The 27,151-nt window shown below is 42.3% G+C and overlaps 1 protein-coding gene across 1 annotated transcript in view; it reads right to left on the minus strand.

Annotated features, from left to right (window-relative positions):
* RPS6KA1 (ribosomal protein S6 kinase A1) overlaps positions 1–27,151 on the minus strand; it is a 105,754-nt gene that overhangs the window by 60,969 nt on the left and 17,634 nt on the right. Inside the window, exon 2 of the mRNA XM_070950168.1 lies at positions 23,391–23,435. Coding sequence (XP_070806269.1) covers positions 23,391–23,435 — 45 coding nt within the window. The remainder of the gene's footprint in view (positions 1–23,390; positions 23,436–27,151) is intronic.

Raw genomic sequence — 27,151 nt, forward strand, 5'->3', positions numbered from 1 at the left:
CCTTGGGAAATCTTTCCAAGTAGGACTCAACCACTAATGGTCCTTCTTCCCCATTTAAAAATAGAGACTTTCTAAAATGGAAATGTTTACAGCTTAGATGTGTTTATACATGGCCATCAACTCATATGTTATATTATTATAGTAGCTGTTTATGGCATTTTTTAAAAAATAAATTGTACTGTAAAACAATCTAAGAATCGTGGGAAGATGGCATTAAAATGTTTTAAACTGGCCAAGTGGAAAGATCACATTCCAGGAATGGGCCTGCTCCAAACTGAAAGGATCTGACTCTCATACTTCAAAGCCACATCCTGGACATTTCACAGCTTGCCAGTAGAAGTGAAGCAACAGGTCTTGGAATAATGATTCAGAGGTATGTATTGTAATCCTAAGTATTGTAAAACCTAAAGTGTAAAACATATTAAGACATGCTTTGAACATGTCTCAAGTGTTTTTAGGCCAGCGTTTCTCAAACTTGGCAACATGAAGATGTAGAGACTTCAACTTAAAGAATTTTTAGCAATGGCCACGCTGGCTGGGGAATTCTGACGATTGAAGCCCCCACATCTCAAGGTTGACCAAGTAGGGAAACCCTTTTTAGACTACTCCATGGACTATGCATATACTGTATCTGTAGGGGTCTACTCTGTACATCAAGAGCAGGGGTTCTCCAAACTTGGCAATTGAAGGCTTGTGGACTTCAAGCATGCTGTCTGGGGAATTCTGGGAGTTGAAGTCCACAAGTCTTCAAGTTGCCAAGTTTGGAGACCCCTGATCTAGAATACTCACAGGTATCCACAGAGTACTTGGACTTCAAGATCAAGGTTGCAACTGATCTTCCTCCCATATTTTATGTGCAATGAGCATAAAAAATAGACAGAGGTTTGGTCATATTGGGAGAGGTGACTTTTTTGGGGAAACAGGGGGAGGGGGAAAAAGGGACAATACTCTGAACAAATTTAATTCCTGAAGAAATTCATGTAGAAATGTTTCCTGTAGTTTTCTTGGCAATAATATGCAAGTGCTTTATCATAGCCTTGTTTCCAGAATGCTTTTCCTGCCAGTTGCTGAGATATATAAATCTATAGATACACAAAAATACCATGTGCTGACACCCTGTGGGCAAATGATCAATTTTATTTCTGCAGAAGCAATGCATTTGCCTCTGCAGAGTTGAGTTTTAAAATCTGCATCTCTCTCTCTCTCTCCATGTTACAACGTACAGAATATTGCTCAGAGGCTGTTTGACAGAAACGGAGAGCATCCATCATTTTTGGCACAGTTTGTTGGGTTGTGCAGTAACTCTTCTGCACAGAGCACCTCCCACAAAAATTTTCCACATCTCTGAATGCTGCAAGAGATCAGTAGAGATTAATTGCTGTTACCATTATGATGTTTTCTCAAACGTTTAAGTAGGTTCAGTCTTCATGCCGCGTAGGAGTCTAGAATTCTGGGATGATAGGTCACATCCTATCATTTTGGTGGCATCTTTCCAAGTTCTTGAAGAGCACTAGCATTTCTAAGGCTTAACGTGCCTGTTTTCCCCTGCTCCTCTCAATAGGATTTCTTTTTAGATTCCCAGATCATTCTTATTGCCCATTTGGAACCAGATCATCTGGCCAGTACAGAATAGATTGCAACTGTTATATCCTATGTTTGGGAAATTATACTGAATGAATGAATAATGCCTAAATTATCACTCGGCAGCAGGGATAGGCTGCTGGGGGCTCGCAGGGGTTCGGGAGAACCTTTAGCTAAGGTTCTGTGCAGTTCAGAAACCCCCCAAATCCCACTCCTGGCTGGCCCCGCCCACCCCTCCCACGAGTCCCTGCGTGGCCCGTTTTGGATGCAGGTAAGTACAGGATGCGCGTGGAGGCTCGGGGAGCCTACCGGAAGATTGGGAAGGCTGGAAAGACGCCTGTTTCCGGCCTCCAGAGCCTGGGAAGGCCGTTTTCGCCTCCCAGAGACTCGAGGAAAGCCTCCAGGGCCCGGGGAGGGCAAAAACGCCCCCCTGCCATGGTGCAGGAGGCTGACTAGGTCACGCCCACCATGGCCAAGCACACCCAGCAACCAGGCAGAGAAACCCTTGCTAAAATTTTTGAAGCCCACCTCTGCTCGGAGAAGGAAACTTCTCCTAGACAAGCTTCTTGCCTTCCAGGAGAATCTGAATTTTAAAAACAGCCTTAGAGGCGGCCACTGTGACCCTGTGTTAAAAAGTGTTCTGTGTTTGCAGCAGTGCAATTGTTAGAAATCCATTAATTAAAATGCCCCTGGCCCCAACACAGACTGAAGTACTTATGTTAGGCAGAATTAGTTTAGTAATGGTATGTTGCATGTATATATAACTACATAGCTTTCAAAATCTCTCATAGCATACTCTCTTCCATTTCACACACACACACCCTCAAAATAGCCTGTTTGGTTTGTGTGTATATGTGTGTGTGTGTGCATGCATGCATGCATGTGTTTGAGACTTAAATCTGGATTTCTCTCAGTCCATCATCGCTTTAACATTCAAGTGGCCATCTAATTCCAGAAAGTCTCACAGAAAATCTGATTGTATTAATCATTAAGGACAACAATTAATATAAAAAATATTCAGGATTCAGAAAAAGGGAAGGTGCCATTTCCATTTGAGATTAATCCTCTGCATTGCTTTTACTGATCGGTGTGAAATTTACACCTGTCAGCAGTGGATATAGGATCAAAACAACACTTCGTAAAACCTACTGAACGTTTCCTATGAGAATGCCAGATGCCTCTCTTGGCATGACAGCAAAGATGGAATTTCCTCCTACCATAGTTAATATTAGAAGTTTAGCCTGTGGCTTTGCTCTACTCCAGTGTTTCTCAACCTATTGGCTGAGGAATTCTGGGAGTTTATGTCCACACAACTGATAATTACCAAGGTTAAGAAACACTGCTGTAGTCCATGAATTTTGCACAATTAGCTTTTCTCTCTTTGCCTTTATTAATTTGGGATAATAACAGATGTGTGATGTTTGTGGGCTTTTTAAACATTGTCTAGGAGGAAAAAGAGGAGGAAGAGGAAGAAAAGGCAGTAGTAGTAGTAGTACCGTGTTTCCCTGAAAATAAGACCCTGTCTTATATTTTTTTTGAACCCTGAAATAAGCGCTTGGTCTTATTGCCATGTGCTGAAAAGCCTGATTGGGCTTATTATCAGGGGATGTCTTATTTTGGGGAAAACAGGGTAGTAGTAGTAGTAGTAGTAGTAGTAGTAGTAGTAGTAGTAATAGTAATAGTAGTAGTTATTTTGGTTGCCTTGAGTCAGGAAAACAAGAGAAAGTATTACAAATAAATAAGTTTGCCAGTGATGGAAGCAACTGGGATAATTCATTTAGTAAACAATGTGGGAGTGCTAACTACATATATGGGTGCCATGCAAATCAACATGTCAATAATTCTGCCTGAACTATCTGTGTCCATCAAATGTTTGTGTGTTTTTGTATGTAACGTTGATCAACTCTGTATTCTTACTAAGTGGCAAATAAGATCTGGAAACTCAATATTTTCTGGTGAGCTTTCTGCATTTCAGCTGAGAAAGGTTGACCATGTTACAAAATAAAATGGGTACTAAAAATAATAAGTAATGGATGAAATTACAAATAAACAATTACAAATAAAAATAAACATGCATAAACACCAGACTGTCTGCTTTGTGACTTTGTAACTTTACAGACAGACTATCGAAAGTTGAAAATCTTTATGTAGCAAAATTGTGTTATATCATACACAATAGTTTATGACTGAAGTGGCCTATAAGCCCAATAAAGCAGAATTTAAAATAAATGTCAAGACTTTAGCTCAGGGAATCCAACCTTGGCAACTTTAAAACCTGTGTGACTTCAATTCTCAGAATTCTTCAGCCAGTCAAGGCTTTAAATTCTTACTATTTTGAACAGAAATCAGGAACCTGGTAGCACCTTCCCCATTTCACACATTTATTAAAAGTCATAAGCTATCATGAGCTGCAGCTGCTTTTTAATAAAATTTGCTAGTCAGGAAAGATGCCATCAGACTCCTCCTGATGTTTAGCTACAATAAACTAACATAGCTCTCACCCTACGACGTCTATTTTGGACAGAGTGTCTCTTTTTATGGGATTTAGGAATAACAATTCTTAGTATGATAAACAGGACCTGAATAAAGATTAGTGTTTTGTAACCAGATCTTGTATTCCTGTTTCTTTTTTTCCCCCCTCAGTTTAATATAATTAATATAAAAGAAAATTTTACATACATAACGCATGGAAACATAAAAGGAGAAGTAGGGAAAAAAAGAAATAAGATTAATAGAAAAAGTGAAAAAGATATCTCAAGCGACTTTCTATGCTCTTTGCAACAATTACTGGTAACAAACATCGTAATTACCATTTCCACCCTCTGAAATTATTCTTTATTCCTGTTTCCACGTTGTCTGAGCAGGGACTGGAGGGAATATGAAATGGATATGAACAAAAGAAGTTATTTATGTCTCAATCTCTTATTACAAGGAAGAAAGCTGCCACAGGAAGGAAGCTTTTTTTTTTCGAAAGGTGTGAACTCCAGCAGATCACAAATAGCATCTGCCTGTTGCTGGCAACCGTCTGAGGAAATTTGGGGGGTGGGAACCAGTCCTTGGAGGGCTGGAAACCTGGTTCCATATGGTTTATTTTCCCTTATCACGTATTATTAACCTTATCAGGTTAATTGGCAGAATTTTAATACACAACTTTTGGAATATGCCTTTGGAATATGCCTAAACAAACTGACAGGAAACATCAGAAATAAAGTTTCTACCAATCCAGTAACACCACAGACATCCTGTAGAAGCCATGATTATATCATGGGCATCATGAGAGATATGCATACATTATTCTAATTGTGTTATTGGTCAATTTGCGCCATGCAACCAATGCAAGTTATCTCATTCGTTCATTGTACTATAGCAGGGGTCTCCAACTTTGGCAACTTTAAGCCTGGCAGACTTCAACTCCCAGCAAAGCTGGCTGGGGCATTCTGGGAGTTGAAGTCCTCCAGGCTTAAAGTTGCCAAAGTTGGAGACCACTGCACTATAGTAATATGGTAAATGTGTTGTATGCCCCCACTTGTCCCTCCTGTGGATAGTTATAAATATCACACTCAACATTTAAGTGCATTATGGTGGACCCATAACCACCACTAGGGCCAAATATAGGGATAAGCATCAGTGGGTTAACTTGTGGTCTCTTTGCATTGGATCAACAAGAGCCAATCCTACTGTTAAATATCTAACATCTGTTATATAAAAGAGAGTCTCAACCCCATTCATATCATGAATAGAGAGCCATTTTGGTGTTGTGGTTAAGGTGCTGGCCCTGAAACCAGGAGACTGTGAGTTCTAGTCCTGCCTTAAGCACGAAAGACAGCTGGGTAGTAACAGTGGCAAGAATTGCCTATGCGCAAAATTGGAAAAATGAAAGTATACCGCCTGATGGAATGGTGATAAGGAAAGTGCTAGAATAGGCGGAGATGGATAGGCTGACAATGGAAATAGAAGACAGAGAAGAAACTTGACTACTATTTGATTTGGACTTTATGGTACAACTGGTTAGAGAATAGAAGTAAAGATTAAGGATGTTAAAGTAAGATAAGATGTGATAAAAATGCAATAAATATATTTATGTAACTATAATAAGCACACGGTGTATAGATTAATGTACGTTGCTAATTTATAGGCACTAACTATAAAGGAATAGGTATGTATATAAGAAAAATGGAAACAACCTGTATGTACATAAGAGGTATACTGATACCGAAGTGCTGTAAAGATGAAAATTATGATAGAAAATGAAAAAAAATTGCTCAATAAAAATTATTTTAAAAAAAGAAAAGAAAGCCAGCTGGGTAACTTTGGGCCAGTCCCTCTTTCTCAGCCCAACCCACCTGTCAGACTTGTTGCTGTGGGAGGAGTGAGCATTGTATATTTTTGCCGCCTTGCGTTACTTATAAAGTAATAAAGATAGGATAAAAATCTTTTTTAAAAAACAATGCAAGGAGTTTTCAACATGTATTTAAGAGTGTCCTTCTTCAGCAGCCCGACCCAGCCCGGCTGATGAAGGACATGAAAGAAAATTAAAGTCACAAGGCAGAGCTTCAGATTAGCAACTAATTGCAGCAGGAAGTGAGAACTGCACCACAAGTCCTCTCTTGTACAACTTCTGCTTTGTTGTTAAAAGCTGGGCAGTTCCACATTCCTGACAATTTTCTGTACACATACGCACACAAACACACGCACACAAAGTGTTACCCAAGAACTCTGGCCAAGTCTATACATGCAGCAGAGTAAGGAGCTTCCACTTGAGATGCAGGGAAGGGGGGAAGAGGGAATAATCACATTTTTGAATACTCTGTGCGTAACCAGAAAAGTAGGAGGCCCAACTGGTTGTATTCCAGTGTTCCTCCTTGTTGCACTAAGCTCCCTTGTTTTTGTGTGTTTGTGTGTGTGTGTGTAGCTTTGATTTGCAGAAAGAAGGAATACTCAGAACTAGAATCCTGAGCCTTCAACTGAAATGGTACAGCCTTAGTCCCGCCTTGGAAGAATAGCAGATGATGGTTGCATAAAAGACATGCTGTTCAGCCAAAGTGTCTTCAGGCAATCCAGCATAGTCTTCTTCACTCAATACGCAACCTGGCGACTGTCAAGCCACTCATAAGCAGGGGAGAAAAGGGTCCACCCTTGTTCCAAAACAACAGATGTTAATTTGATAAGAGCAATATCACAAGTCCAAAGTCTCCCATCCCATGCACCACCTTCGTTGGTCCTTGCTATATTACCTATCACAGTTGCCGTTTAAATTTTAAAACAGAAACAATAAAAACTGGTTACCTGGAACTATTTTTTTCTTTTCTCTCTCTCTCTCTCTCTCTCTCTCTCTCTCTCTCTCTCTCTCTTTTTTTTTTTTACAAAAATGTCTTTGAACCATAGGAGGAAAAATGGTGAGTGGGTGCAATCTGATGCTTTTGGAACAAGAAAACGGTCAAAAGTGTGCTAGGAGCCATGGACCACCCTGAGGGGGAGGTGGGGGGACACCACAAAATTGCCTTCTGCATTAGAAAATGACAAATGCTTTGTCAGAGAGCCTACAGCCATCTCTTCATTCCAAATTTGCTCAGATGTTTTGTATAGATTTGTCTTAATCCCTCTCTGAAGATTTCCATCCTCATCCTCATCACCACACTGCAGAGTCTTCTCAGCCTTCCCCAGCCTAATTTATTTATTTGTTAAATTTAATTGTTAAATTTATTTATCGACATGGGGCTGCTCAAGGTTTACAGTAATAAAAAGGAAGAAAAATGAAATGTGTGTAAACAGAATGGAAGTAAAATAATCCATATATATAAAAGTGAAAACCACTCACACGTTAATCACGAAATCTCCAGAACCATAAAGCCTACAAACTTGAAATTTGCCCCTTGGCTTCTAGCTGCTCACTAAAAAAGGATTTTTCAAAATGACCCTCAGCATTAGTATTTCCTATATTATTATAACACGCTCTGATGCTAATTAGTTAGACGTTCTACTCCCCCTGCCAATTTGAAAATAACTCTGGAGAGAAGGGGATAGCATAGGACAGGCTTCTGTGGGGCAAGCCTCATGGAAAGAAGGGGCTGGAAAACCTGAGGGAGAGAAGGGGATAGGATAGGAGATGTTTCTGTGAGGCAAGGCTGAGGGAGAGAAGGAGAGTGGAGAGGATCTATGGGGCCAGCCTGAGGGAGAGAAGGGGGTAGGATAAGAGAGGCTTCTGTGGAGCCAGCCTGAGGGAGAGGAGAGGCTTCTGTGGGGCAAGCCTCATGGAGAGAAGGGGCTGGAAAACCTGAGGGAGAGAAGGGGATAGGATAGGAGATGTTTCTGTGAGGCAAGGCTGAGGGAGAGAAGGGGAGAGGAGAGGGTCTATGGGGCCGACCTGAGGGAGAGAAGGGGAGAGGAGAGAGTCTATGGGGCCAGCCTGAGGGAGAGAAGGGGTTAGGATAAGAGAGGCTTCTGTGGAGCCAGCCTGAGGGAGAGGAGAGGCTATTAACTATTCATTAATTTTCAAACTCTAAGTGTCGATTTATCAAGCCTGATCACATAGTTTTGTAGCAGAACAGGGATATTCAGCTAGTAGAACAATAAAATAAACAACGGCAAAGGAGCACAATGAGAATAATACATCAATATGATAGCCAAAAAGATGGATGGATGGATGGATGGATGGATGGATGGATGGATGGAAGGAAGGAAGGAAGGAAGGAAAAGGAAGGAAGGAAGGAAGGAAGGAAGGAAGGAAGGAAGGAAGGAAGGAAGGAAGGAAGGAAAGCAGATAGCGAGGGATGGCTGGGTGGTGGAGTCTGCCATCAATCCAGCTACCTGCAATGTGGAACTTTCTCATTTTGTCCCCAGGTCAATGGGCAGAGCCAGGTCTTCAGGATCTTGTGGAAGGATAGGAAGGTGGGGAGAGATCTTAACTTACAGTGTAAGATAAAAAAATAACAGAGTTGGAAAGGACTTTAGAGGTCTTCTAGTCCAACCTCCTGTTCAAGCAGGAGGCCCTACACCATTTCAGACAAATGGCCATCCCATTTCTTCTTGAAAGCCTCTAGTGATGGTGGACCCACAACTTCTGGAAGCACGCTGATTAACCGTTCTCACTGTCAGATGTTCCAAAGGGTTCCTAACGCTCATCAAATGTGTACAGTTGCAAATTCCAACTTCCTTAACTCGTTTACACAAGATATCCAGTTAATATTTCAACCTGTGTCCCATACTGGATTGGGCAAAAATTGATTAACACCAACTTCCCAAAAGCAAGGTAACTTCCATTTCTTAACGTGGCTTGACACAAATGGTAATGAACCATTGCAGTGACACTACAATCCTCCAGGAGGCAGGAGAACTCTTCAGACTAAAGGAAAAGGTTTGCAAACTTCGTTTGAAAGAATTAGCAGTTTCCAACTGAAGGTCCCCCACAGCCTCCATCATCACCATCAGGAAAACTTTATGTTGAGAGAACAAAAGCGGAGAACCATGGTTGGATGGGGGAGGCGATAAAAAAAGAATAAACAGAAATTCTACACAAAATTCAAGAGAAAAACCAGCTGCATTTAGAATGGAATCTGAAAGTAGCAAAAAAAGGTGTCCCTTGATGGGCAGAATCTAGTAGCAGGAAGTGCTTTAGACAAGAAGATTTTTCAACCTGCAACATCTGTAAGTCTCCAGAAGTGCCTTATCCCAAGGAGGCCATATCTCCCTAACATATGGCTGCAACTTAGTCATAATTCCTAATTCTACCAATTCCTTGGCAAAAAAAAATAAAAAATAAATGTGTAATATATCCAGTCATACTAATCCCAAAGAAAGGAATCTGAATGCTTGCTTATCGCACATTTAAAACAAAATAAAAGTTATATTTGTGGACTTGAATTTTAATGCAAGACAAAGAAGGGTCTAAGAAATAAAAGGGCAAGAAGGAGCTGTTGAAAAACATTGAGCTGGGGAGGCAGAGAAAAGCTGCATTGTGGAAAAAACGGACATGGGTGAAGTCAATGGAAGTGCTGTAGTGAATGATGGTCCAAAGAATCCCTTTCTCAGGCCTCTTTGCTGCCCTGAACCACTGAACTGGTCAGGTGGTCCTCGACTTATAAATGTGATTGCACCCACGAGTTCAGTCATAACTCATGATGGTCATAAAGCAGGTCACCATGTCACAATGCCCAATTTTAATTTAATTTTATTTTTTGCAGCCTTCTTTAAATGAACCCATTGTTTGGTATGGGGTGGTTTTTGCTGGAAGTAAATGCCGGTTTCCAGCAAAAATTAATCAATCAATGATGTGACTATGAAGTACCACAAACAAGCACCCAAAATGCAACTGCATGACCACAGGGAGGGGGGAGGGACAGATGTTGGAATTTCAAACCTGGGTCGTAGGCAGCTTCTCCTGGATCCATCGTAACTTTCAACAGTCAGCTAAGCAACCGGTCATAAGTTGAGGGCTACCTATATTTTTTTCTAAGGCTTCATCTGGTCTATAGGAAGGGAGTTGAGCTAAAGTTAGGGGCCAAGCCATGAGGGACCAAACACCTTCTAAAAACCAAGAACATCCCATGAGCATGGACCCTTCTAACTGGTCCCATCTTCTAGAAGAGGTTAGTGGCACCAACAAACCTCATGGTGACCAGGAAGTGATTTGCTCACAACAAAGGAATGACTGATATTAATTTATTCCACCCTCAAGTCATGTCCCTAAATGCTACAAAGTAAGGTAAAGGTAAAGGTTCCCCTCGCACATATATGCTGGTTGTTCCTGACTCTAGGGGGCGGTGCTTATCTCCGTTTCAAAGCCGAAGAGCCAGCGCTGGCTGAAGATGTCTCCGGGGGTCATGTGGCCGGCATGACTAAACGCCAAAGGCGCACAGAACGCTGTTACCTTCCCACCAAAGGTGGTCCCTATTTTTCTACTTGCATTTTTTATGTGCTTTCAAACTACTAGGTTGGCAGAAGCTGGGACAAGTAATGAGCGCTCACCCCATTACGCGGCACTAGGGATTCGAACCTTTTGATCGACAAGCTCAGCCTCTTAGCCACTGAGCTAGTCTATGGCCCCCTATGTAAACTGGATCTGAGATGTTCTGGATAAGCCTATGGGTCCAAACTCCAGTCTGATTCCACCCACAAGTTCATAGAGGTTGAAATCCCCTTTACGCAAAGACATGCCAGTTGCCTAAATTTTGATTCCGTGACTGCGACAGTCATAAATGGGAGGACCAGTTGTTAAGTCATTTTTTTCCCCCATCACCCTATTAACTTCAAACAGTTGTTAGCCAAATGGTCATATGTCGAGGACTACTTGTACTTTCATGTCTATAAAGTTTCTGTTTAACTATGTTCAGTGACCTCACCTACCTAATCTTGCATTATTTAAACCAATAAAAACACCAACTGACATATATATAGCCTGCATTGATAGGTGGGACTAAAAAGCATGCATGGCAGCCACCGCAGAGATACAACCCAACCCAGGGAAAGGAGATCATCTGGAGCCCTGATGGTTGCAACCGAAGTCCCTAGCCACTGCACGTAGCCACAAATCAACAAAAAGACTGTTAAAAGCTTTCTGGCTAAAAGGTTTCTTTTTTTAAAAAAAGAAGAAGAAGAGACAGGACACATTATCTTTCTAGGCCTCGTTGCAGCAGCCAACTAGCTTGAAAATGGGACAGGAGAATTAGACACCAGGGGCAAAGTAATAGCCATCATTGCAATTTAAGGATTCAAAAGCCCTAGGAAATGACTTTTGATCGCACCAGAATATTGGCCTCCTTTGACCCACGGAGGTATTCAAGATAACCATGAGGCCACATCCGGCATTTCTTTTTTTCTTTTTTTTAATCAGAAAAGCCAGACATGGAACTTTGGACTTCCATTGTGTGAGGCAGATTTTTCTTCCTCTTCAGTTACTGGACTCATCTTGAGGTGTGCCAAATGCAGGTAATCCTCGATTTACGGTCACCATTAAGACCAACATTTCTGTTGCCTAGCGAGGCTGTTGTTAAAAGGAGTCGTTCCTCATTTTACGACCATTTTTTGCCACAGTTATCCAGCAAATCATGGCAGTTGTTAAGTAAATTATGCAGTTGTTAACCAAAATATGGCTCCCCCCATCAACTTTGCTTGTCAGAAACTGGCTGGGAGGGTTACAAAGGATCACGTGACCTGTCAGAAACACATGCCAGTCGCTAAGCGCCTGCATTTTGATCACATCATCATGGAGATGCTGCAACCAGTCATAGTTGTAAATCGAGGACTACCTGTACAGTACTTAGAACAACCGAGGCCAGAAGTCTGGCTAGTGCAGAAGGCTCCCCAAGAAGACAGCTTGTTCAGCTTTCCAAGAAGACAGCCTATGGTGAAATATCACACCTGTCCTGAGGCCACTTCCCTGGCTGCCAGTTTACTAATATGCAAAAGTCAAGATTCTTCTACAAAGCCCAGCATGGTGGAGAGCCTGGATAACTGACAGAACGCCTGCTCCATTATAGGATGGAAATGCCCATCCTTGGAGGAAGGGGGTCACATCTGTCAGCCAGGGGTAGGCTTCAAAAATTTTAGCAAGGGGTTCTCTGCCCGGTTGCTGGGTGGGCATGGCCATGGTGAGTGTGGCCTACTTGGCCTCCTGCACCACGGCGAGGGGGAGTGTTTTTGCCCTCCCCGGGCTCCAGAGGCTTTCCTTGAGCCTCCAGGAGGGCAAAAACGGCCTCCCCAGGCTCCGGAGGCCCTCTGGAGGCCGGAAACGGAGTGGAATTTGGGGGTTCTCCAAATGGCACAGAATCTTAGCTAGAGGTTCTCCCGAACCCGAGAACCCCCAGCAGCCCACCACTGTTGTCAGCCCTCAAGGGGCACCTGACCAGAGAACCTTCTCCACAGAAATGCCCTGGCTGCAGAATTCCTTCCCTGTTGAATTACTGCCTGGTTATGTTATGTCATAAGCTTCCAGGGTCACCAGATGTCACAGAGGCTGTCGAGAAGAGACTGGACTGTCATCGGTCAGAAATGGTGTAGGGTCTCCTGCTTAGGCAAGGGAGAGAACATTCTCAACTGAGGACTAAGTGTGCAGATGTCATCTGTGAAAGTGACCAGGCCTTAACAATAGTTGAAATACTACAGACGCCATTTCTGAAACCCTTAGATTCCCCAACAGTGGCTCGCCCAACCTAGCTACCTCCAAAAGTATGGATATAACTCCCAGAATTCCCAACTTCTGGGAATTCCAGCCCGCACATCTGGGAAGTGTTAAAATCGGGGAAGGCTAATTCTACAGTAGAACATGAATCTGCTGAAAACAAAAGGCATCAGCAGTTCCCAAGCCAGGAAGGTGTACATTTTCTTCGCACTCATTATGTTTTTGACCTTGAAAACAGCTCAGAACGCAGGAGAGGAAGGAGGGTGTTCCAATATTACCTTTCAAGACTGCAGGAAGCTATTACATCTCATTCCTCACTCAGTAAATACCATAATGCAATAACAGCTTGAGCATTTTAAAATCATTGTGTTAGCCTCGTGCTGGAGCAGCTATCACAAAAGGTATGGAACCCTTTCCCAATATGCTGCCCTACAGATGTTTTGGGGGATCTCCAATCATCTTCTTCTTGAACATCTGCTGGCTCAGGATGATGGGAATCATAATCCCACAGACCTTTTAAAAACATCCAGCCCATTTACCTTTAGACAAACTACTGTATTGGCTGTATCAGGCAGAGCTGAGGCTTTATTAACAATTTTCAGAAGTAATTTTATCACTGGCAATTAGAAATAGAAATAGAATAACAGAGTTGGAAGGGACCTTGGAGGTCTTCTAATCCAACCCCCTGCTTAGGCAGGAAACCCTACACCACTTCAGATTAATGGTTATCCAATCTCTTCTTAAAAACTTCCAGTATTGGAGCATTTACAACTTCTGGAGGCAAGTTGTTCCATTGATTAATTGTTCTAACTGTCAGGAAATTTCTCCTTAGGTCTAAGTTGCTAGTTCTAAATTAGAAGGATCTTATGTGTCAGCAATGAGCAATTATTGGAAAACACCTGCCCCCCCCCTTAAAAAAAACATACAGGAAAGAAAATAAATTACATATTCATAAGTCAAAATACATTGGAAACACCTGGGGGAAATTATTTATGCACAAAAGTCTTGCAACTTCTATATCCATGAAAATCAGCATGGGCAAAATCTCGGCTGTCTTTCTGAGTACCGGATGTTTGGGCAGGTAAGGGTAGTTGAAAAATGTATGACCCCAGAATGTTGCAATTGTTGTAAATACATTGCCAAGCACCCAAATTTTGATCAAAGCCCCACGGGGAATGCGGTGATGGTCATAAGTATGAGAACCATTCATAACTCACTCTTTTTCAGTGCCACTGTATCATTGTAACTTTGAATGGTTGCTAAACAAATCATTGTAAGTCGAGGACTCCCTGTATAGTAGAATGCATCTCCCCCGCTCCTGCACACTTTTCTACTATATGCAGGCACATAATTTAACACGTGCAAATTCACTGGGAGAACCAGTAGTATAATTCTACACCAGATTCTCCCCTTAGAACAAGCAGGAATTTGGCCTAACTCACATTCCAGCTGAGAATTGTTAATGCTTTGGCTGGGGTATAAAAGAAATGAAGACAACCAAAATTGGGACCAAAATGTTTTTGTGTTTAACTTCCCTCTCTCATTTCCCAATTGCCGCACACAAATGAAAAAGGGGGCTCGTAAGATTAAAATGTTAAGTGGAAAAACAAAAAGAGCTCAGATGGCTAACCTGTGCATCCTCCATGTGCTGAAATTCAAGATACGTTGTTATTGCTCTTTAAAAACGCAGAAGACTCCAGTTCTCTTGATGCTTATTCAATATTCTTAACAGGTAATAAATTCTTATACAACCCTCTTTCTTTTGACATCTAACAACAGCTAATACAACACTTAGAAACGCTCCTTGATCTGTCAGTATCAAGATTTGTCCCCCGTGCAATAAAAGTGCTCGAGTAACTAATTCAAGTACTCTGTTGACTGAATTTCATTATCAGAGGTAGAACTGCAAATCTTGTTGTTTATCAGGAATGCCAACTCCAATTTGCTCTGACAAAGGGAAAAATGCTGGAGGTCCTTGGTGCTCTCTGAGCTTGGTTGTCTTCTTGCAGATATTTTATTACCCAACTACCGTAGGTAACATCCTCAGTGGTTGTCTTCTTGCAGACATTTTCTTACTCAACTAGTTTGGTAATGAAATATCTGCATAAAACAACCAAACTCAGAGAACACCAAGGACCCCACAGTTCAATCCTGAATTATAAATATTCTCTTCTGTCAGGAAAAACGTGCGTGGAATGGATCTTGGTATGATATATGGAGAGCAGGTAGCCTCCATCCCAGAAAAAATATTTCTAATTTACTAAAGATTTATTAAATTGGTGGGAGTTATAATAGTACAGGCCTCTGAAAAGTGATTATTTGCTTGTTACCCTGTTTCCCCGAAAATAAGACCCAACCGGAAAATAAGCCCTAGCATGATTTTTCAGGATGCTCGGAATATAAGCCTTACCCCCCCCCAAAAAAAAGCCCCAGTTAAGATTGTCAGCCAGATGGGTGCATTAAGTACCATATTTTCTCCAAAATAAGACCTAACCAGAAAATAAGCCCTAATGTATCTTTTGGAGCAAAAATTAATATAAAGCCCAGTCTTATTTTTGGGGAAACACGGTATGTATACAGTAATCGGGAGGGATTTACAGTCCCCATTAGTCAGGAACAGCCTTTTTTATTTTTTTGCAGCCAGAGGTTGCACTTTAAAAAAAAAAAAAAATTCAATCACAATGCAACAGGGAAGTGGCCAATGATATCTTGATGTTAATAGTGTGGGCAGGATCCAACATTAAACTTGCTTAATTTTCAGGATGTGACAGCACTTGTTCAGGCCTGAAGGCAAAGCCAGGTTGAGCTTGGGCAATGCTGAGATAGGAGACCCACAACCAAGAAAAGCTTCTGTTTGTTTTGTTTTAAATGCACTTTTGCAAAAAAAAAAAAAAAGAAGAAGAAGACCAGAAACTTTAGAGATTTTAGAATATGCAGAAGCTGCACAACTGTGCAGCTGAATTATTTCTACAATGTCAGGAAAAAGAAAACAAAACAAACTCAAGCTGGTTATATGGAATGCAGTGCTTTGAAAGCTGATCCTTATTCAATTATTAATTGGAGCCTGTAGCTCAGAGAGCAGAGGACTGAAATATCTATTTAATGGCACTGAAGAGTTTACCATTTCATGCCAAGGATTAATGGCAAAGAGCCTTGGGAGGGAGGGAGGGAGGGAGGGTGCATGTCCAAGAACACAGAAAACATTAAGGAAAAAGAAACCAGCTGCTTTGTTATGTACAGACTGATGAGAGCTCTGATGCTGACTCTATTCAGGTTGAGAAAGACGGAAAAATTCATCTGGTGTCTTGTTTTCTTGCAGCATCCAATCTAGTACCAGGTACAAGACAGATGATGGGCTACTGAGCCCTGAATCTGTAGGAGGAGGCTGCACACTCAGAACGCAGTATTTTTTATTTCACTCTCGTGACTCCATGCATGGAAAAAAAAAGGGGGGCATTGATCTCACAATTGCAGTTTCTTGACTTTCTCTGGCAACAGACAAACCCTTCTCAGAGAGACGGCCCACATGGGAAAGTATTTGCTTTCCACAATAGAAGACCCAAGGTCCAATATCCAGTTGCTGCCAGCTGGAAAAGGATTCTGGTAACAGAAATCAGAACAAAAGCTAGTATAACGTAACGGCTGACGTGCGGGAGACTCGGGTTGAAGTCCTCACTGGAGTGAACTGAAGCTGAGCCGTCAATCTCAGCTCAGCTTCCCTTGGAGGTTTTGCTGTTATACGGGTGAAATTAGGACACTCCCTTGGAGTGTCCTAATTTCACCTTTAGTTCCTCAATGACGGGGGAATATAACATGGGAACAATGTATACCAGTGATGGCCAACCTTTAGAAACCCAAACCCCACTTATTTATTGCAAAGTGCCAACACAGCAATTTAACCTGAATAATGAGGTTTTACTACCTAAAATAATGATAAACAAGGCAGAGTTCAGCTAAACGTTCTAAGAAAAACATGATAAATGCACTTTTATGCCCCTTCATTTTTCTCCCTGCTTTTGAAATATTACATTTAGCAACAAAAAAGTCTTTTGTAATATCATTTCTCTTTCCCTCCTCCTGTTCTTCCCCCCTCTTTCCTGCCCTCCCCCTCTCTTTCCCGCTCTCTCTCTGTCTCTTTCTTTCTCTCTTTCCCTCCCTCCCCTCTTTGTGCCTCCCTCTGTTTTTCTCTCCCCCACCCTTTCGTAAGAAGTTGGCATTGATTGAGTGAAACGCGATAGAGAAATGCGATTGGAGCTGGGCTGGGGCAACAGTGTGCATGCCCACAGAGAGGGCTCTGTGTGCCACGTCTGGCACGCATGCCACAGGTTCGCCATCACGGATGTATATTGTATATACATGTGATAAAATGATAACTACTGACTCCTCTACAACTGTCCCGTCTCTCTAAGCCATAATGAGAGCTGAGAAAAAGAGGACAGCTTAAAATATCACATTATTCCAACCACTGTGCTTCTGATCAATGGCTGGCTTTGTGTTGGGTGAATCTGGTCCTGGGCACAGGTTTTCAGTTTAACCAGCACAGCAAGTATCCAAGTTGTCTGCCACCGATGATGGTGGCTTAGAAAACATTTTTCCCTGGGGTTGGTTGGACATATTTCCCAAGCAAGATCACAGGCAGCTTTCCTCCATCAGACTTAAAAATGAACATCCCATAAATGCTGGCCCAATAGTGCAGCCAGATCATATACAAAATATATATGGAGCAGCCATCACTAAGCCTATTAGCACTTCCATAGATAACAAAGGTGAGATGCAGTTTGGTGAAGTGGCTAAGGCACCAGACTAGAAACCGGGAGACTGTGAGTTCTAGCCTTGCCTGAGGCACAAAGCCAACTCAGTGTCCTTGGGCCAGTCACTCCCTCTCAGCCCTAGCCAGGAGGCAGTGGCCAGCTTCAAAATCTTGCCATGAAAACTGTAAGGACTTGTCCAAGTAGTCACCAGGACTCAACACCGATATAAATGCATTCCCCAAAACAAAGAAAATGCAGGATAGAGAGGCTCCCATTTTCAAGTAGTGGAATTAAGAGCTAGAAATCCAGGGTGAGATACCAAATAAATCTTGTCCTAGCAATTTTGCATCCTTCTTCTTTTTGAACCAAATTTATGTAGCTCTGGCATCCCATCATTGCAACAACTGTCTCACTCATGGAACCCACAATGCATATTTGAAGTAATCATGCCAATTCTTTTGGCAGCCATATACTATGTATACATAACATCTAGTATCTTACAGAACTGCAGCATTGTCAATTTACTTTGGGGACTTCTGCTCCAGAAGTATACCTTACTTAACCATGCCAGGAAAATAAAGCCAGGGAGATGTCTATCATATTATGAAATTTATGAAATTGATTATTTGGGTCTCTGAGCAGATTGGGAAAGGTAGAATAGGCACAGCATCAAAAGAATGACAACTGGGAGTAGGCACTTTGGATAAAGATCGAAGGCGCCCACTCCCAGTTCCTCACTTTTCTCCTTGAGGGCCAGCTCCTTGCTGCCCTCAAGGAGAAAACTGATGCAGAGAAGTGAAGAAGAGTTTGCAAGAAAGGAAACTGGATCTTTTAGAAAATAGCAGCTGTTTAGAACATGCCTCTGCAATGCTAGTTTTACCCCCAAGCAAAGAGCTTTTCTACCACCTTTTGGAAATCACAAGGTATTTGTCTTGTATTCTCAGGAAATATACAACAAATACTATACTTTATACTTGATCATACACCTGAGTAGCAATTGCATTCTGAGAAACTATTGACTGTGTTGTTTCAATCTCAGAAGCTGTGCCAGATTTTGCTGCAGTACCTCTTAAGTATGTTCAGGCTATCAGAATTCCCAGACAGGGGGGCCAACAGCTATGCTCATTGATTCTGGGAATTGAAATCCCAATATTTAAAGGGGCCTTTAATTGGAATAAGCCAGAGGTGCTATTCAGCAGGTTCTGGAGAACCGGTAGCGGAAATTTTGAGCAGTTCGGAGAACCGGTAAATACCACCTCTGGCTGGCCCCCGAGTGGGGTGGGAATGGGGATTTTGCAGTATCCTTCCCCTGGATGGGGAAGGAATGGGGATTTTGCAGCATCCTTTCCCTGGAGTGGGGTGGGAATGGGGATTTTGCAGTATCCTTCCCCTGGATGGGGAAGGAATGGAGATTTTGCGGTATCCTTCCCCTGCCATGCCCACCAAGCCATGCCCCGCCCACCAAGCCACACCCACAGAACCAGTAGTAAAAAAAAATTGAATTCCACCACTGTTTCTTAGCCTGGAACTAAGACTTCTCTCCTTTTTGTTTATGGAGCATGGAGATGACCCTGAAGAAGGAATTCAACTATTATTTTGTAACCAGAAGCCCGAAAGAGAGGAGAAGGTGAGGAAAGGCTCAAGATTATCCCACTCTGATTCTCTGTTGCATAAGAGGGGAGAGGGGCAATCTCTGCCAGGCTTTCCTGATTCTGTTATTACAGTCTGCAACAACAGACTTTGAACATACTTTGGGAGACTCCTAGGAACGCTGGTTAACCAACAAGGTTGGTGAATTGAAGAAATGCTACAAAGAAGGGGTCTCCAACCTTGGCAACTTTAAGCCTTATGGACTTCAACTCCCAGAATTCTGGGAGTTGAAGTCCACAAGGCTTAAAGTTGCCAAGGTTGGAGACCCCTGCTACAAAGGAAGCGAAAGGCAAGTTATACTCCCCATCACCAAAGTAGCAAGATCAAACCTGGGGTCTCCAGGGCGGCCTTCTAAATGGCTCATGATTTCATAAAACTTTTTTTTTTTTCCTTTCAAAGCAGCCAACATTGCAACGTCTATCGGATAACAGTCAGAGATCAAGTTGCTTCTTGCTCTTCTGTCAGCAGATTTATGCTTTGGCTGCAGCTTCAGAGAGACTCAGGCACTTTATCCCAATAAAAGGCAGATTTGGATGGTAAATGTGCCCATCCAAAAAGATGTACGGTCATTTTTTAAAAAGCATCGTTTTTGTTCACTGCATTTTTATTCTGTAAGCAGAATAAAACAAACATTTTTTTTAAAAAGATCTTGCAGTTGATGCCCATGCTTGGTATAATTTGCTACTCTTCCTCTCTTCAGCAGCAGTTCACTAAGGCTTCATGGAGGGATGGAGGGTACTTACTGGACAGGGGGGATCAAAAAAAAAATCCACATTGTGCAACTGAAGCCTTGCCAAAAAAAAAAAAAAATACTCCGGTTTTAGATCTATTTGTTATTTGGTAATTTCCTCTAGCCAGTTGTTCTGCCCCAGCTCCGGATTCCTGAGGATATTGACACACACCAACGGTTCTTATCAAATTTATTAAGTAGCAAGAATAAACCAAAGTCCGGCAAAGGTTGGCCCAGAAAACAAGATATGATAAGACTTTTCCAAAAATGCTCTGATGATAATTACAAGTTGTTTCTAGCAAGAAACTTACTAACGGTGTGTGACTTAAATAGGCTAAGAGAGTGGCCAATTATCCTCAAGCCTTACTCTCGAGGAGACCTCCTCCTCCTGAGTAGCCACTCCTGCCTTTTGGCAGCCCTGTGTGCTCGAGCATTGAGGAGAGACTCCTCCACTTCGCTCTCTCCACTTGAAGGAGCCTCTGGAGGTTCTGAAGGCCCTGACTGAGTCTCTGCCTCTGGCACCACATCCTCTTCAGCCTCCTCGCTGTCCAACACGAGCGCCAGCTGCACCGGCTGCTGGCGCAACACCACATCAGCCTCCTCGTTGTCGGGATCAGCCACGATCCGCGCAGGCCACTGGCAGGCCACACCACCAGTTTCTTATCTTTATCCAATATTTCTTTGCTTCTGGGCATGTCCACCACATGTGGTAGTAAAACCGGAGTTATTTCTATTAGGTATATTAATAGGAAATTATAATAAAAAAATCCAATATATAATGCTACACATAATAACAGTGGCAAGAATTGTTTATGCGCAAAATTGGAAAAATGAAAGTATACCTTTTGATGGAATGGTGATAAGGAAAGTGCTAGAAGGTGCAGAGATGGATAGGCTGACAATGGAAATAAAAGACAGAAGAGAAACTGACCACTATTTGATTTGGACTTCATGGTACAACTGGTTAGAGAATAGAAGTAAAGATTAAGGATGTTAAAGTAAGATAAGACCTGATCAAAATAAATATATATTTATGTAACTATAATTAAGCACAGTGTACAGATCAAGATACGTTGTTAATTTATAGTCACTAATTATAATGTATATAAGAAAAATGGAAATAACCTATATGCACATATGAGGTATACTGATACCGAAGTGCGGTAAAAGATGAAAATTGTGATAGAAAACGGGAAAACTTTTTAATAAAAATTATTAAATTAAAAACAACAACAACACCCCACACACAAAAACAGCACAAGACTAAAATCCCGATGAGAAGACTGTCTATCATCCCGTGTGAATGGTTGGGGAAAATAAATGTAGAATATATCAACGTAGAATAAATATAGAATATAGTCACTGTTCAATTTTCATTAAACAATTGGCATTTTAACTATACGTCTCTAATCCAGGGATGTCACAGGGAAGTTCTTTTTTTCCATTTGCACGTGGCCATACAGGTAAAAAAAGCAAGTGTGAATCATTTCCCCTGCCCAGGATGTCCCTGCTCTAATCTTCAAAATCCCATTGATCAATCCTTGCTCTGACATCCAGCAAGATAAGCTGCCTATGTTTCTCTCCAAGGATCAGAAGTGCAGTTGATCCTACCATTTTCTTATTTTAGAACAGAGGGGTGAAGCAACCTTTACAAGGGAAATGAAAGTATTTGTAAAGGCCGGTGGAGTCTTGCAACATCCAGAATCCGTACAATAGAATTTCTCAAAAGAAAAGCCATTTCTAATAATCCTGACAATATTTACGTGGAAGAAAAGGAGTTACAGACAAGACAGGCAGATTTTAGTAACAAATTCCTGATGAAAAACAGATGGCCATACATCTTTTGGATGGGCACGTTAACATCCAAATCTGCCTTTTATTGGGATAAAGTGCACAGATGCTGCAGGGAAAAAAAGGCCAAGTACCGTAGTTTATGTACCATAGCAGTGTTTCTCAACTTTGGCAACTTTAATATGTATGGATTTCAACTCCCAGAAATTAGAAGAATGGAATGGAATGGAATGGAATGGAAGGGAAAGGGACGGGGAATAGAAGAATCAGAGTTGGAAGGGACCTTGGAGGTCTTCTAGTCCAGCCCTCTGCTCAAGCAGGAGAACCTAGACTATTTCAGATAAGTGGCTGTCCAGTCTCTTCTTAAAAACCTCCAGTGATGGAGCGCCCACAATTTCTGAAGGCAAAGCTGTTCCACTGGTTAATTGTCCTCACTGTTAGGAAGTTTCTCCTTAATTCCAGGTTGCTTCTCTCTTTGGTTAGTTTCCAACCATTGTTTCTTGTCCTGCTCTAAATCATGCTGGCTGGGGAGTTCTGGGTTGACGTCCAGACATCTTAAAGTTTCTAACACTGTATAGGTAGTCCTTAATTTCAGTGGTGGGTTTCAAATTTTTTTACTACTGGTTCGGTGGGCGTGGCTTGGTGGGCGTGGCATGGCTTGGTGGGCATGGCAGGGGAAGGATACTGTAAAATCTCCATTCCCTCCCCAATCCAGGAGAAGGTTACTGCAAAATTCCCATTTCCTCCCGATCAGCTGGGACTTGGGAGGCAGAGAATAGATGGGGGCGGGGCCAGTCGGAATTTTTACTACCGGTTCTCCGAACTACTCAAAATTTCCGCTACCGGTTCTCCAGAACCTGTCAGAACCTGCTGAAACCCACCTCTGCTTGATTTACAACCATTCGTTTAGCAACCATTCCAAATTACACTTACAACTGTTGCAGCTTCCCCGTAGTCCTGCGGTCAAAATTCAGGCACTTGGCAACCAACATGTATTTATGACCATTGCAGTGTCCTGGGGTCATGTGAGTGCCATTTGAGACCTTCCCACCTGGTTTCTGACATGCAATGTCAATGGGAAGCCAGATTTGCTTATGATTCGCTAAACAACCACTAAACTCACTTAACAACCATCTTGTTTAGCATTGAAAATTCTGATCCAGATTACAAAGAAGAGCAACTAAGATGATTAAAAGCCTGGAGACTACAACATATGGATTTGCAGGATTTGGGTTTGGCCAGTCTAGAGAAAAGAAGGTGTCATCACCTTAAGCAGTCACTAAATGAAGTGTTATAAGACCAGAACTACCTGCATAGATGAGGAAATGGGATCTTTTGGTACATATAGAGGATTATTTTTGCTTTCCTCCAATCGAGGTTGAAAAAAAAAATAGCATCTTTTAAACCAAAGTTTAGGAAACTATCTCCTCCCCCCTTCCCATCCAGATAACGAAACTACATTGTCCTTTTCTCATCTGCTGATGGAAACTGGACCTCCAAAATATATTTATTTATTTAAAATATTTATATAGCCACCCACCTTATATCGAGCTCTGGGTAGCTCCCAACCACCAATTAAAACAACATCATTAATAAAACAATGTAATACAAATATCTATTAAAACCATAAACATTAGAAAAAAATATGGATGGTATGCTTGATTTAACCTTACCAGGCAAGCAAACACAGGCCAAATGTATTGAGCAGGAAATATTGTGCTATAAAGAGCAGAATTTTATTTTTAAATTTTTTTTACATCTGGAGTCTTACCTTTGGCAAAGCCTCTTTTCTCTCCTCTGGAGCTGCCTGTCCATTCTGCAAAGCGAAAGAGCCAAGCATCCATTAGCATCCAAGGGGCGCAGCATTAAAAAAAATCAAGCTATCTTAAGTACCTAATTCTTTTTTGGCTTCAAGCCTAAAGAAAACATCCATAGTTCAAGTCCTTTCTGTAGAAATAACATGTTTTACCTGTCACTGGTTTGAACTGCCAACTTTAGAAAAAAAATCAAAGACAACTGGAAGCCCCAACTTTGATGTGCTGAATGAAAATAAGAACAAGCAAGACGGCATCACACAAAAGTTCTTGCTGCGTGTGAGCAGGTCAACAAAAGAGAAATGGCCAAGAACAGTTTCATGGGCCTTCCAGATCTAGAATTATTGCTGACTAAGCTGCAGCAAGATGTGATCTTTAAAAGCAACAAAAAATATTATGAACCCATCTTGTTTTTGCACTGAGCTAATTCTCTCTGGCTTGTTTAGCAGTTATTTCAATAGTAGGCTATATGCATTAGCCACAATGCTAATTCCCAACTTAATTAACTAAGTTAAACAGTCTGGTTCATTGCTACATATGAATGCAGCCCTTGTGTCTTGCCTAGGCAGACATCCGATGGAGGATTGTAGCTCCTGGTCAGTGTGCAGATCTGCATTGCCAAATGTTAGTTAAGAGAGTTATTCTGGCTTCAAATCCTTGATTTACAACCACAATTGGGAGCAGACTTTCCACTGCTGTGAAATGCAGATGTTAAGTGAATCCAGCTTCTCCCCTTGACTTTGGTCGTCAGAAGCCCGCTGGGAAGGTCATGAATGGTAATCACATGACCCAGTGATGCTGCAACTGTTGTAAATACATGTCAATTGCCCAAATTCTGATCATATGACCACAGGGATGCTATGAGAATTGTTAAATGTGAAGACCGTTCACAAGTCACTCTTTTAAGTGACACTGTAACTTCAAACAATTGCTAAATGAATGGTTGTAAGCCAAGGACTACCTGTAATATAGTTTCTCTACTACAGCTGCCTGATTTGCTGCTCTGAGGAACTCATGCCCATTCTTCACATTGAACCAGATTGGATGAGGTGTTCTGAAAGCACCTAATCCTATTCTTATCCAAAATACTCATACCGAATCCATTCTGGGGATGCAGCCATGAAAGTAGTCACGGCTCACTAATCAGAGGGAAAGGTAGAGGAACCCTAATGTTTTTCTAGAAGCATTGCAAACGTAAAAGGGAAGGAGTGAACAACCCTCAAAATAGATCAGTTAGCTGTCACTCAACATTCTGTGCCCATTAAACCAGTACAAGCCTAATGGGTACAGAATGTCAACTGACAACTTGTGAAAAGTATTCAGGAAGTATTTGTGAGGTGTCTATGGATGTGAGAAAAGGAGAAAGGGGGAGAAAGAGAAAAAAGCCAGAGCCAGAGAGAGAAAAAGAGAAAGAAAGAAAGAAAGAAAGAAAGAAAGAAAGAAAGAAAGAAAGAAAGAAAGAAAGAAAGAAAGAAAGAAAGAAAGATTGCATATGCATGGAATGGAATGGAATGGAACATCCTGAAAGAAGATATGGTTTGCAGGCATCCTGAACAATAGTCCCATATGTTCATCTCCTTTTGCCGCAAGTCAGTTTTATATCCTGAAACCTATCCGAGACTAACCGACTGTCAGGCCAGTTCAAGGGAAGGGCAGGAAGCATATTCTCAACTGCAAGAGGTTGTGGGGAGGGGAAGGGAAATTCTGTGGCATTAGGATGTTTGCCATTTTAACATGATCTCTTCCTCCTCCTGAACCTGCTTCGGGGAGGCGGGGGAAACAACCAACATCAGTGAAATGCAAAAGGAAGCTTCAATGTTTGCTGCTGAGTTCCCAAACAGTGCAAAAGATGGACAACTGCCCCAATCCTTTGACATCTCACTGGGTTTTCCTCTTAAGCCAGTCCAAAGAGCAGTTTGCACCACATCATGGAAGGGGGGGGAGGGAGGGAAAGAAAGATTAAAAGTATTATTTGCCCAGTAGATAAGATTCTGGGCAAGATGCCAATGAAAATTCTCACTCAACCAGGTAGAGTTGGCTGTAGGCTGAGTCATGGCAACTGGACTTATTTTTTGTTGGTTTGAGACAGTGGTGAAGTTCAATATTTTTTACTACTGGTTCTGTGGGCGTGGTGTGGCTTGGTGGCATGGCAGGGGAAGGATAGTGCAAAATCCCCATTCCCACCCCACTCCAGGGGAAGGATAGTGCAAAATCCCCATTCCCTCCCCGCTCCTGGGGGAAGGATATTGCAAAATCTCCATTCTTTCCCCACCCCTGGGGGAAGGATATTGCAAAATCCCCATTCTCATCCCACTCCAGGGGAAGGATACTGCAAAATCCCCATTCCTTCCCCATTCCTGGGGGAAGGATATTGCAAAATCTCCATTCCCACCGCAGTCTGGGGCCAGCCAGAGGTGGTATTAGCCAGTTCTCCGAACCACTTAAAATTTCCACTACTGGTTCTCCAGAACCTGTCAGAATCTGCTGGATTTCACCCCTGGTTTGAGAGGTTTTGCTGCTTCTTCAATCTGAACAAGTTGGTGAGGGGAATCTGAGTAGGCAGAGTCTCGTTGGAATGTGTCAGCTCCTAAAATTCTTGGGGGTATTTCTTAGGTAGACTCACTGCTTACTCAGATTCCTCTCACCAACTTGTTCAGACTGAAGAAGAAGCTGCTTGGAGGAGCAGCAAAACGTCTCAAACCAACAAAAAAGAAGTCCAGTTGCCATGACTCTACCTACAGACAAAATTCTACCCGGATGACAGAGAATCTCCATCGACATATTGCCATAATTTTGGGGAAGAAGCGCTTTAGTTGGTGAGGGAATACTCCTAAGAATGTTACCATGTTTCCCGAAAAATAAGATCAGGTCTTATTTTCTTTTAGGCTTGAAAATAAGCACTTGGGCTTATTTTCGGGAAGATCTTTTTTTTTTTTTTTGAGGTGCAGGAGGCGGTGAGTGCAGTCACCTCATGGCTGCTGGGCCCCTTAACAGCGGACTGCGGATCAGCTGATCCAGCGAGGTTCGGGAGTTCTGTCTCTCCAGGTGCCTGGAGATGTTTGCAGCGCACTCTTGCTAGCCCCAGACCTGCCAACGGCGCCAGGCAACCTTGCAGCCGAGGCCCCCACTGTGTCAACTTGCAAAGCTTTCAAGTTGCCATGAGCAGGAGGGAGGGCGAACTGATAGAGCTGATTGATTTCCCTAACTGAAGTGCATTCCATACATTCTTCCTGACCGCAATCAGAAGGAGGGTGTTGGATTTCACAGCCAGCCAAAGTGGTTAATTGGAGAATGTGATTTATGACATGGCCAGAGAGGAGGGGAGAGACAGGGTCATAGGGGAACGTAAATCTACGTGGGATTAGTTCTAACTGCATCCGAATATTGCCGAAATGGTGCTCCTAATAAATGACTGTATTTCTTTTGAAATTCGGCTCATGGCTCATGAATTAATTAGGGCATCTTTCGGAAACTTCACACTCTGTTCTGCAGCTCACCTTGTGGCTATGGAGCAGGCGGCAACCACGGTTTGTGCTCCACCAGACCTGGAGCTGGGGTGTTGCTTTGGCTGCTGCTACGATGAGGCAGAAAGCCATGCGGCCCATCAGAATTGGTTCCCCGCCCCCCCCCCGCCTCTACCCGGCTGCTGCTGCTACAAGGTGAGCTACGGAACAGAGGAGCCCTCGGCTGCAAGGTTGCCTGGCGCCATGGGCAGTGC

Source organism: Pituophis catenifer, unplaced genomic scaffold (genome assembly GCF_029215685.1).
Source record: "Pituophis catenifer annectens isolate HBS135680 unplaced genomic scaffold, rPitCat1.0.hap2 SCAF_9, whole genome shotgun sequence".
Lineage (NCBI taxonomy): Eukaryota > Metazoa > Chordata > Lepidosauria > Squamata > Colubridae > Pituophis > Pituophis catenifer.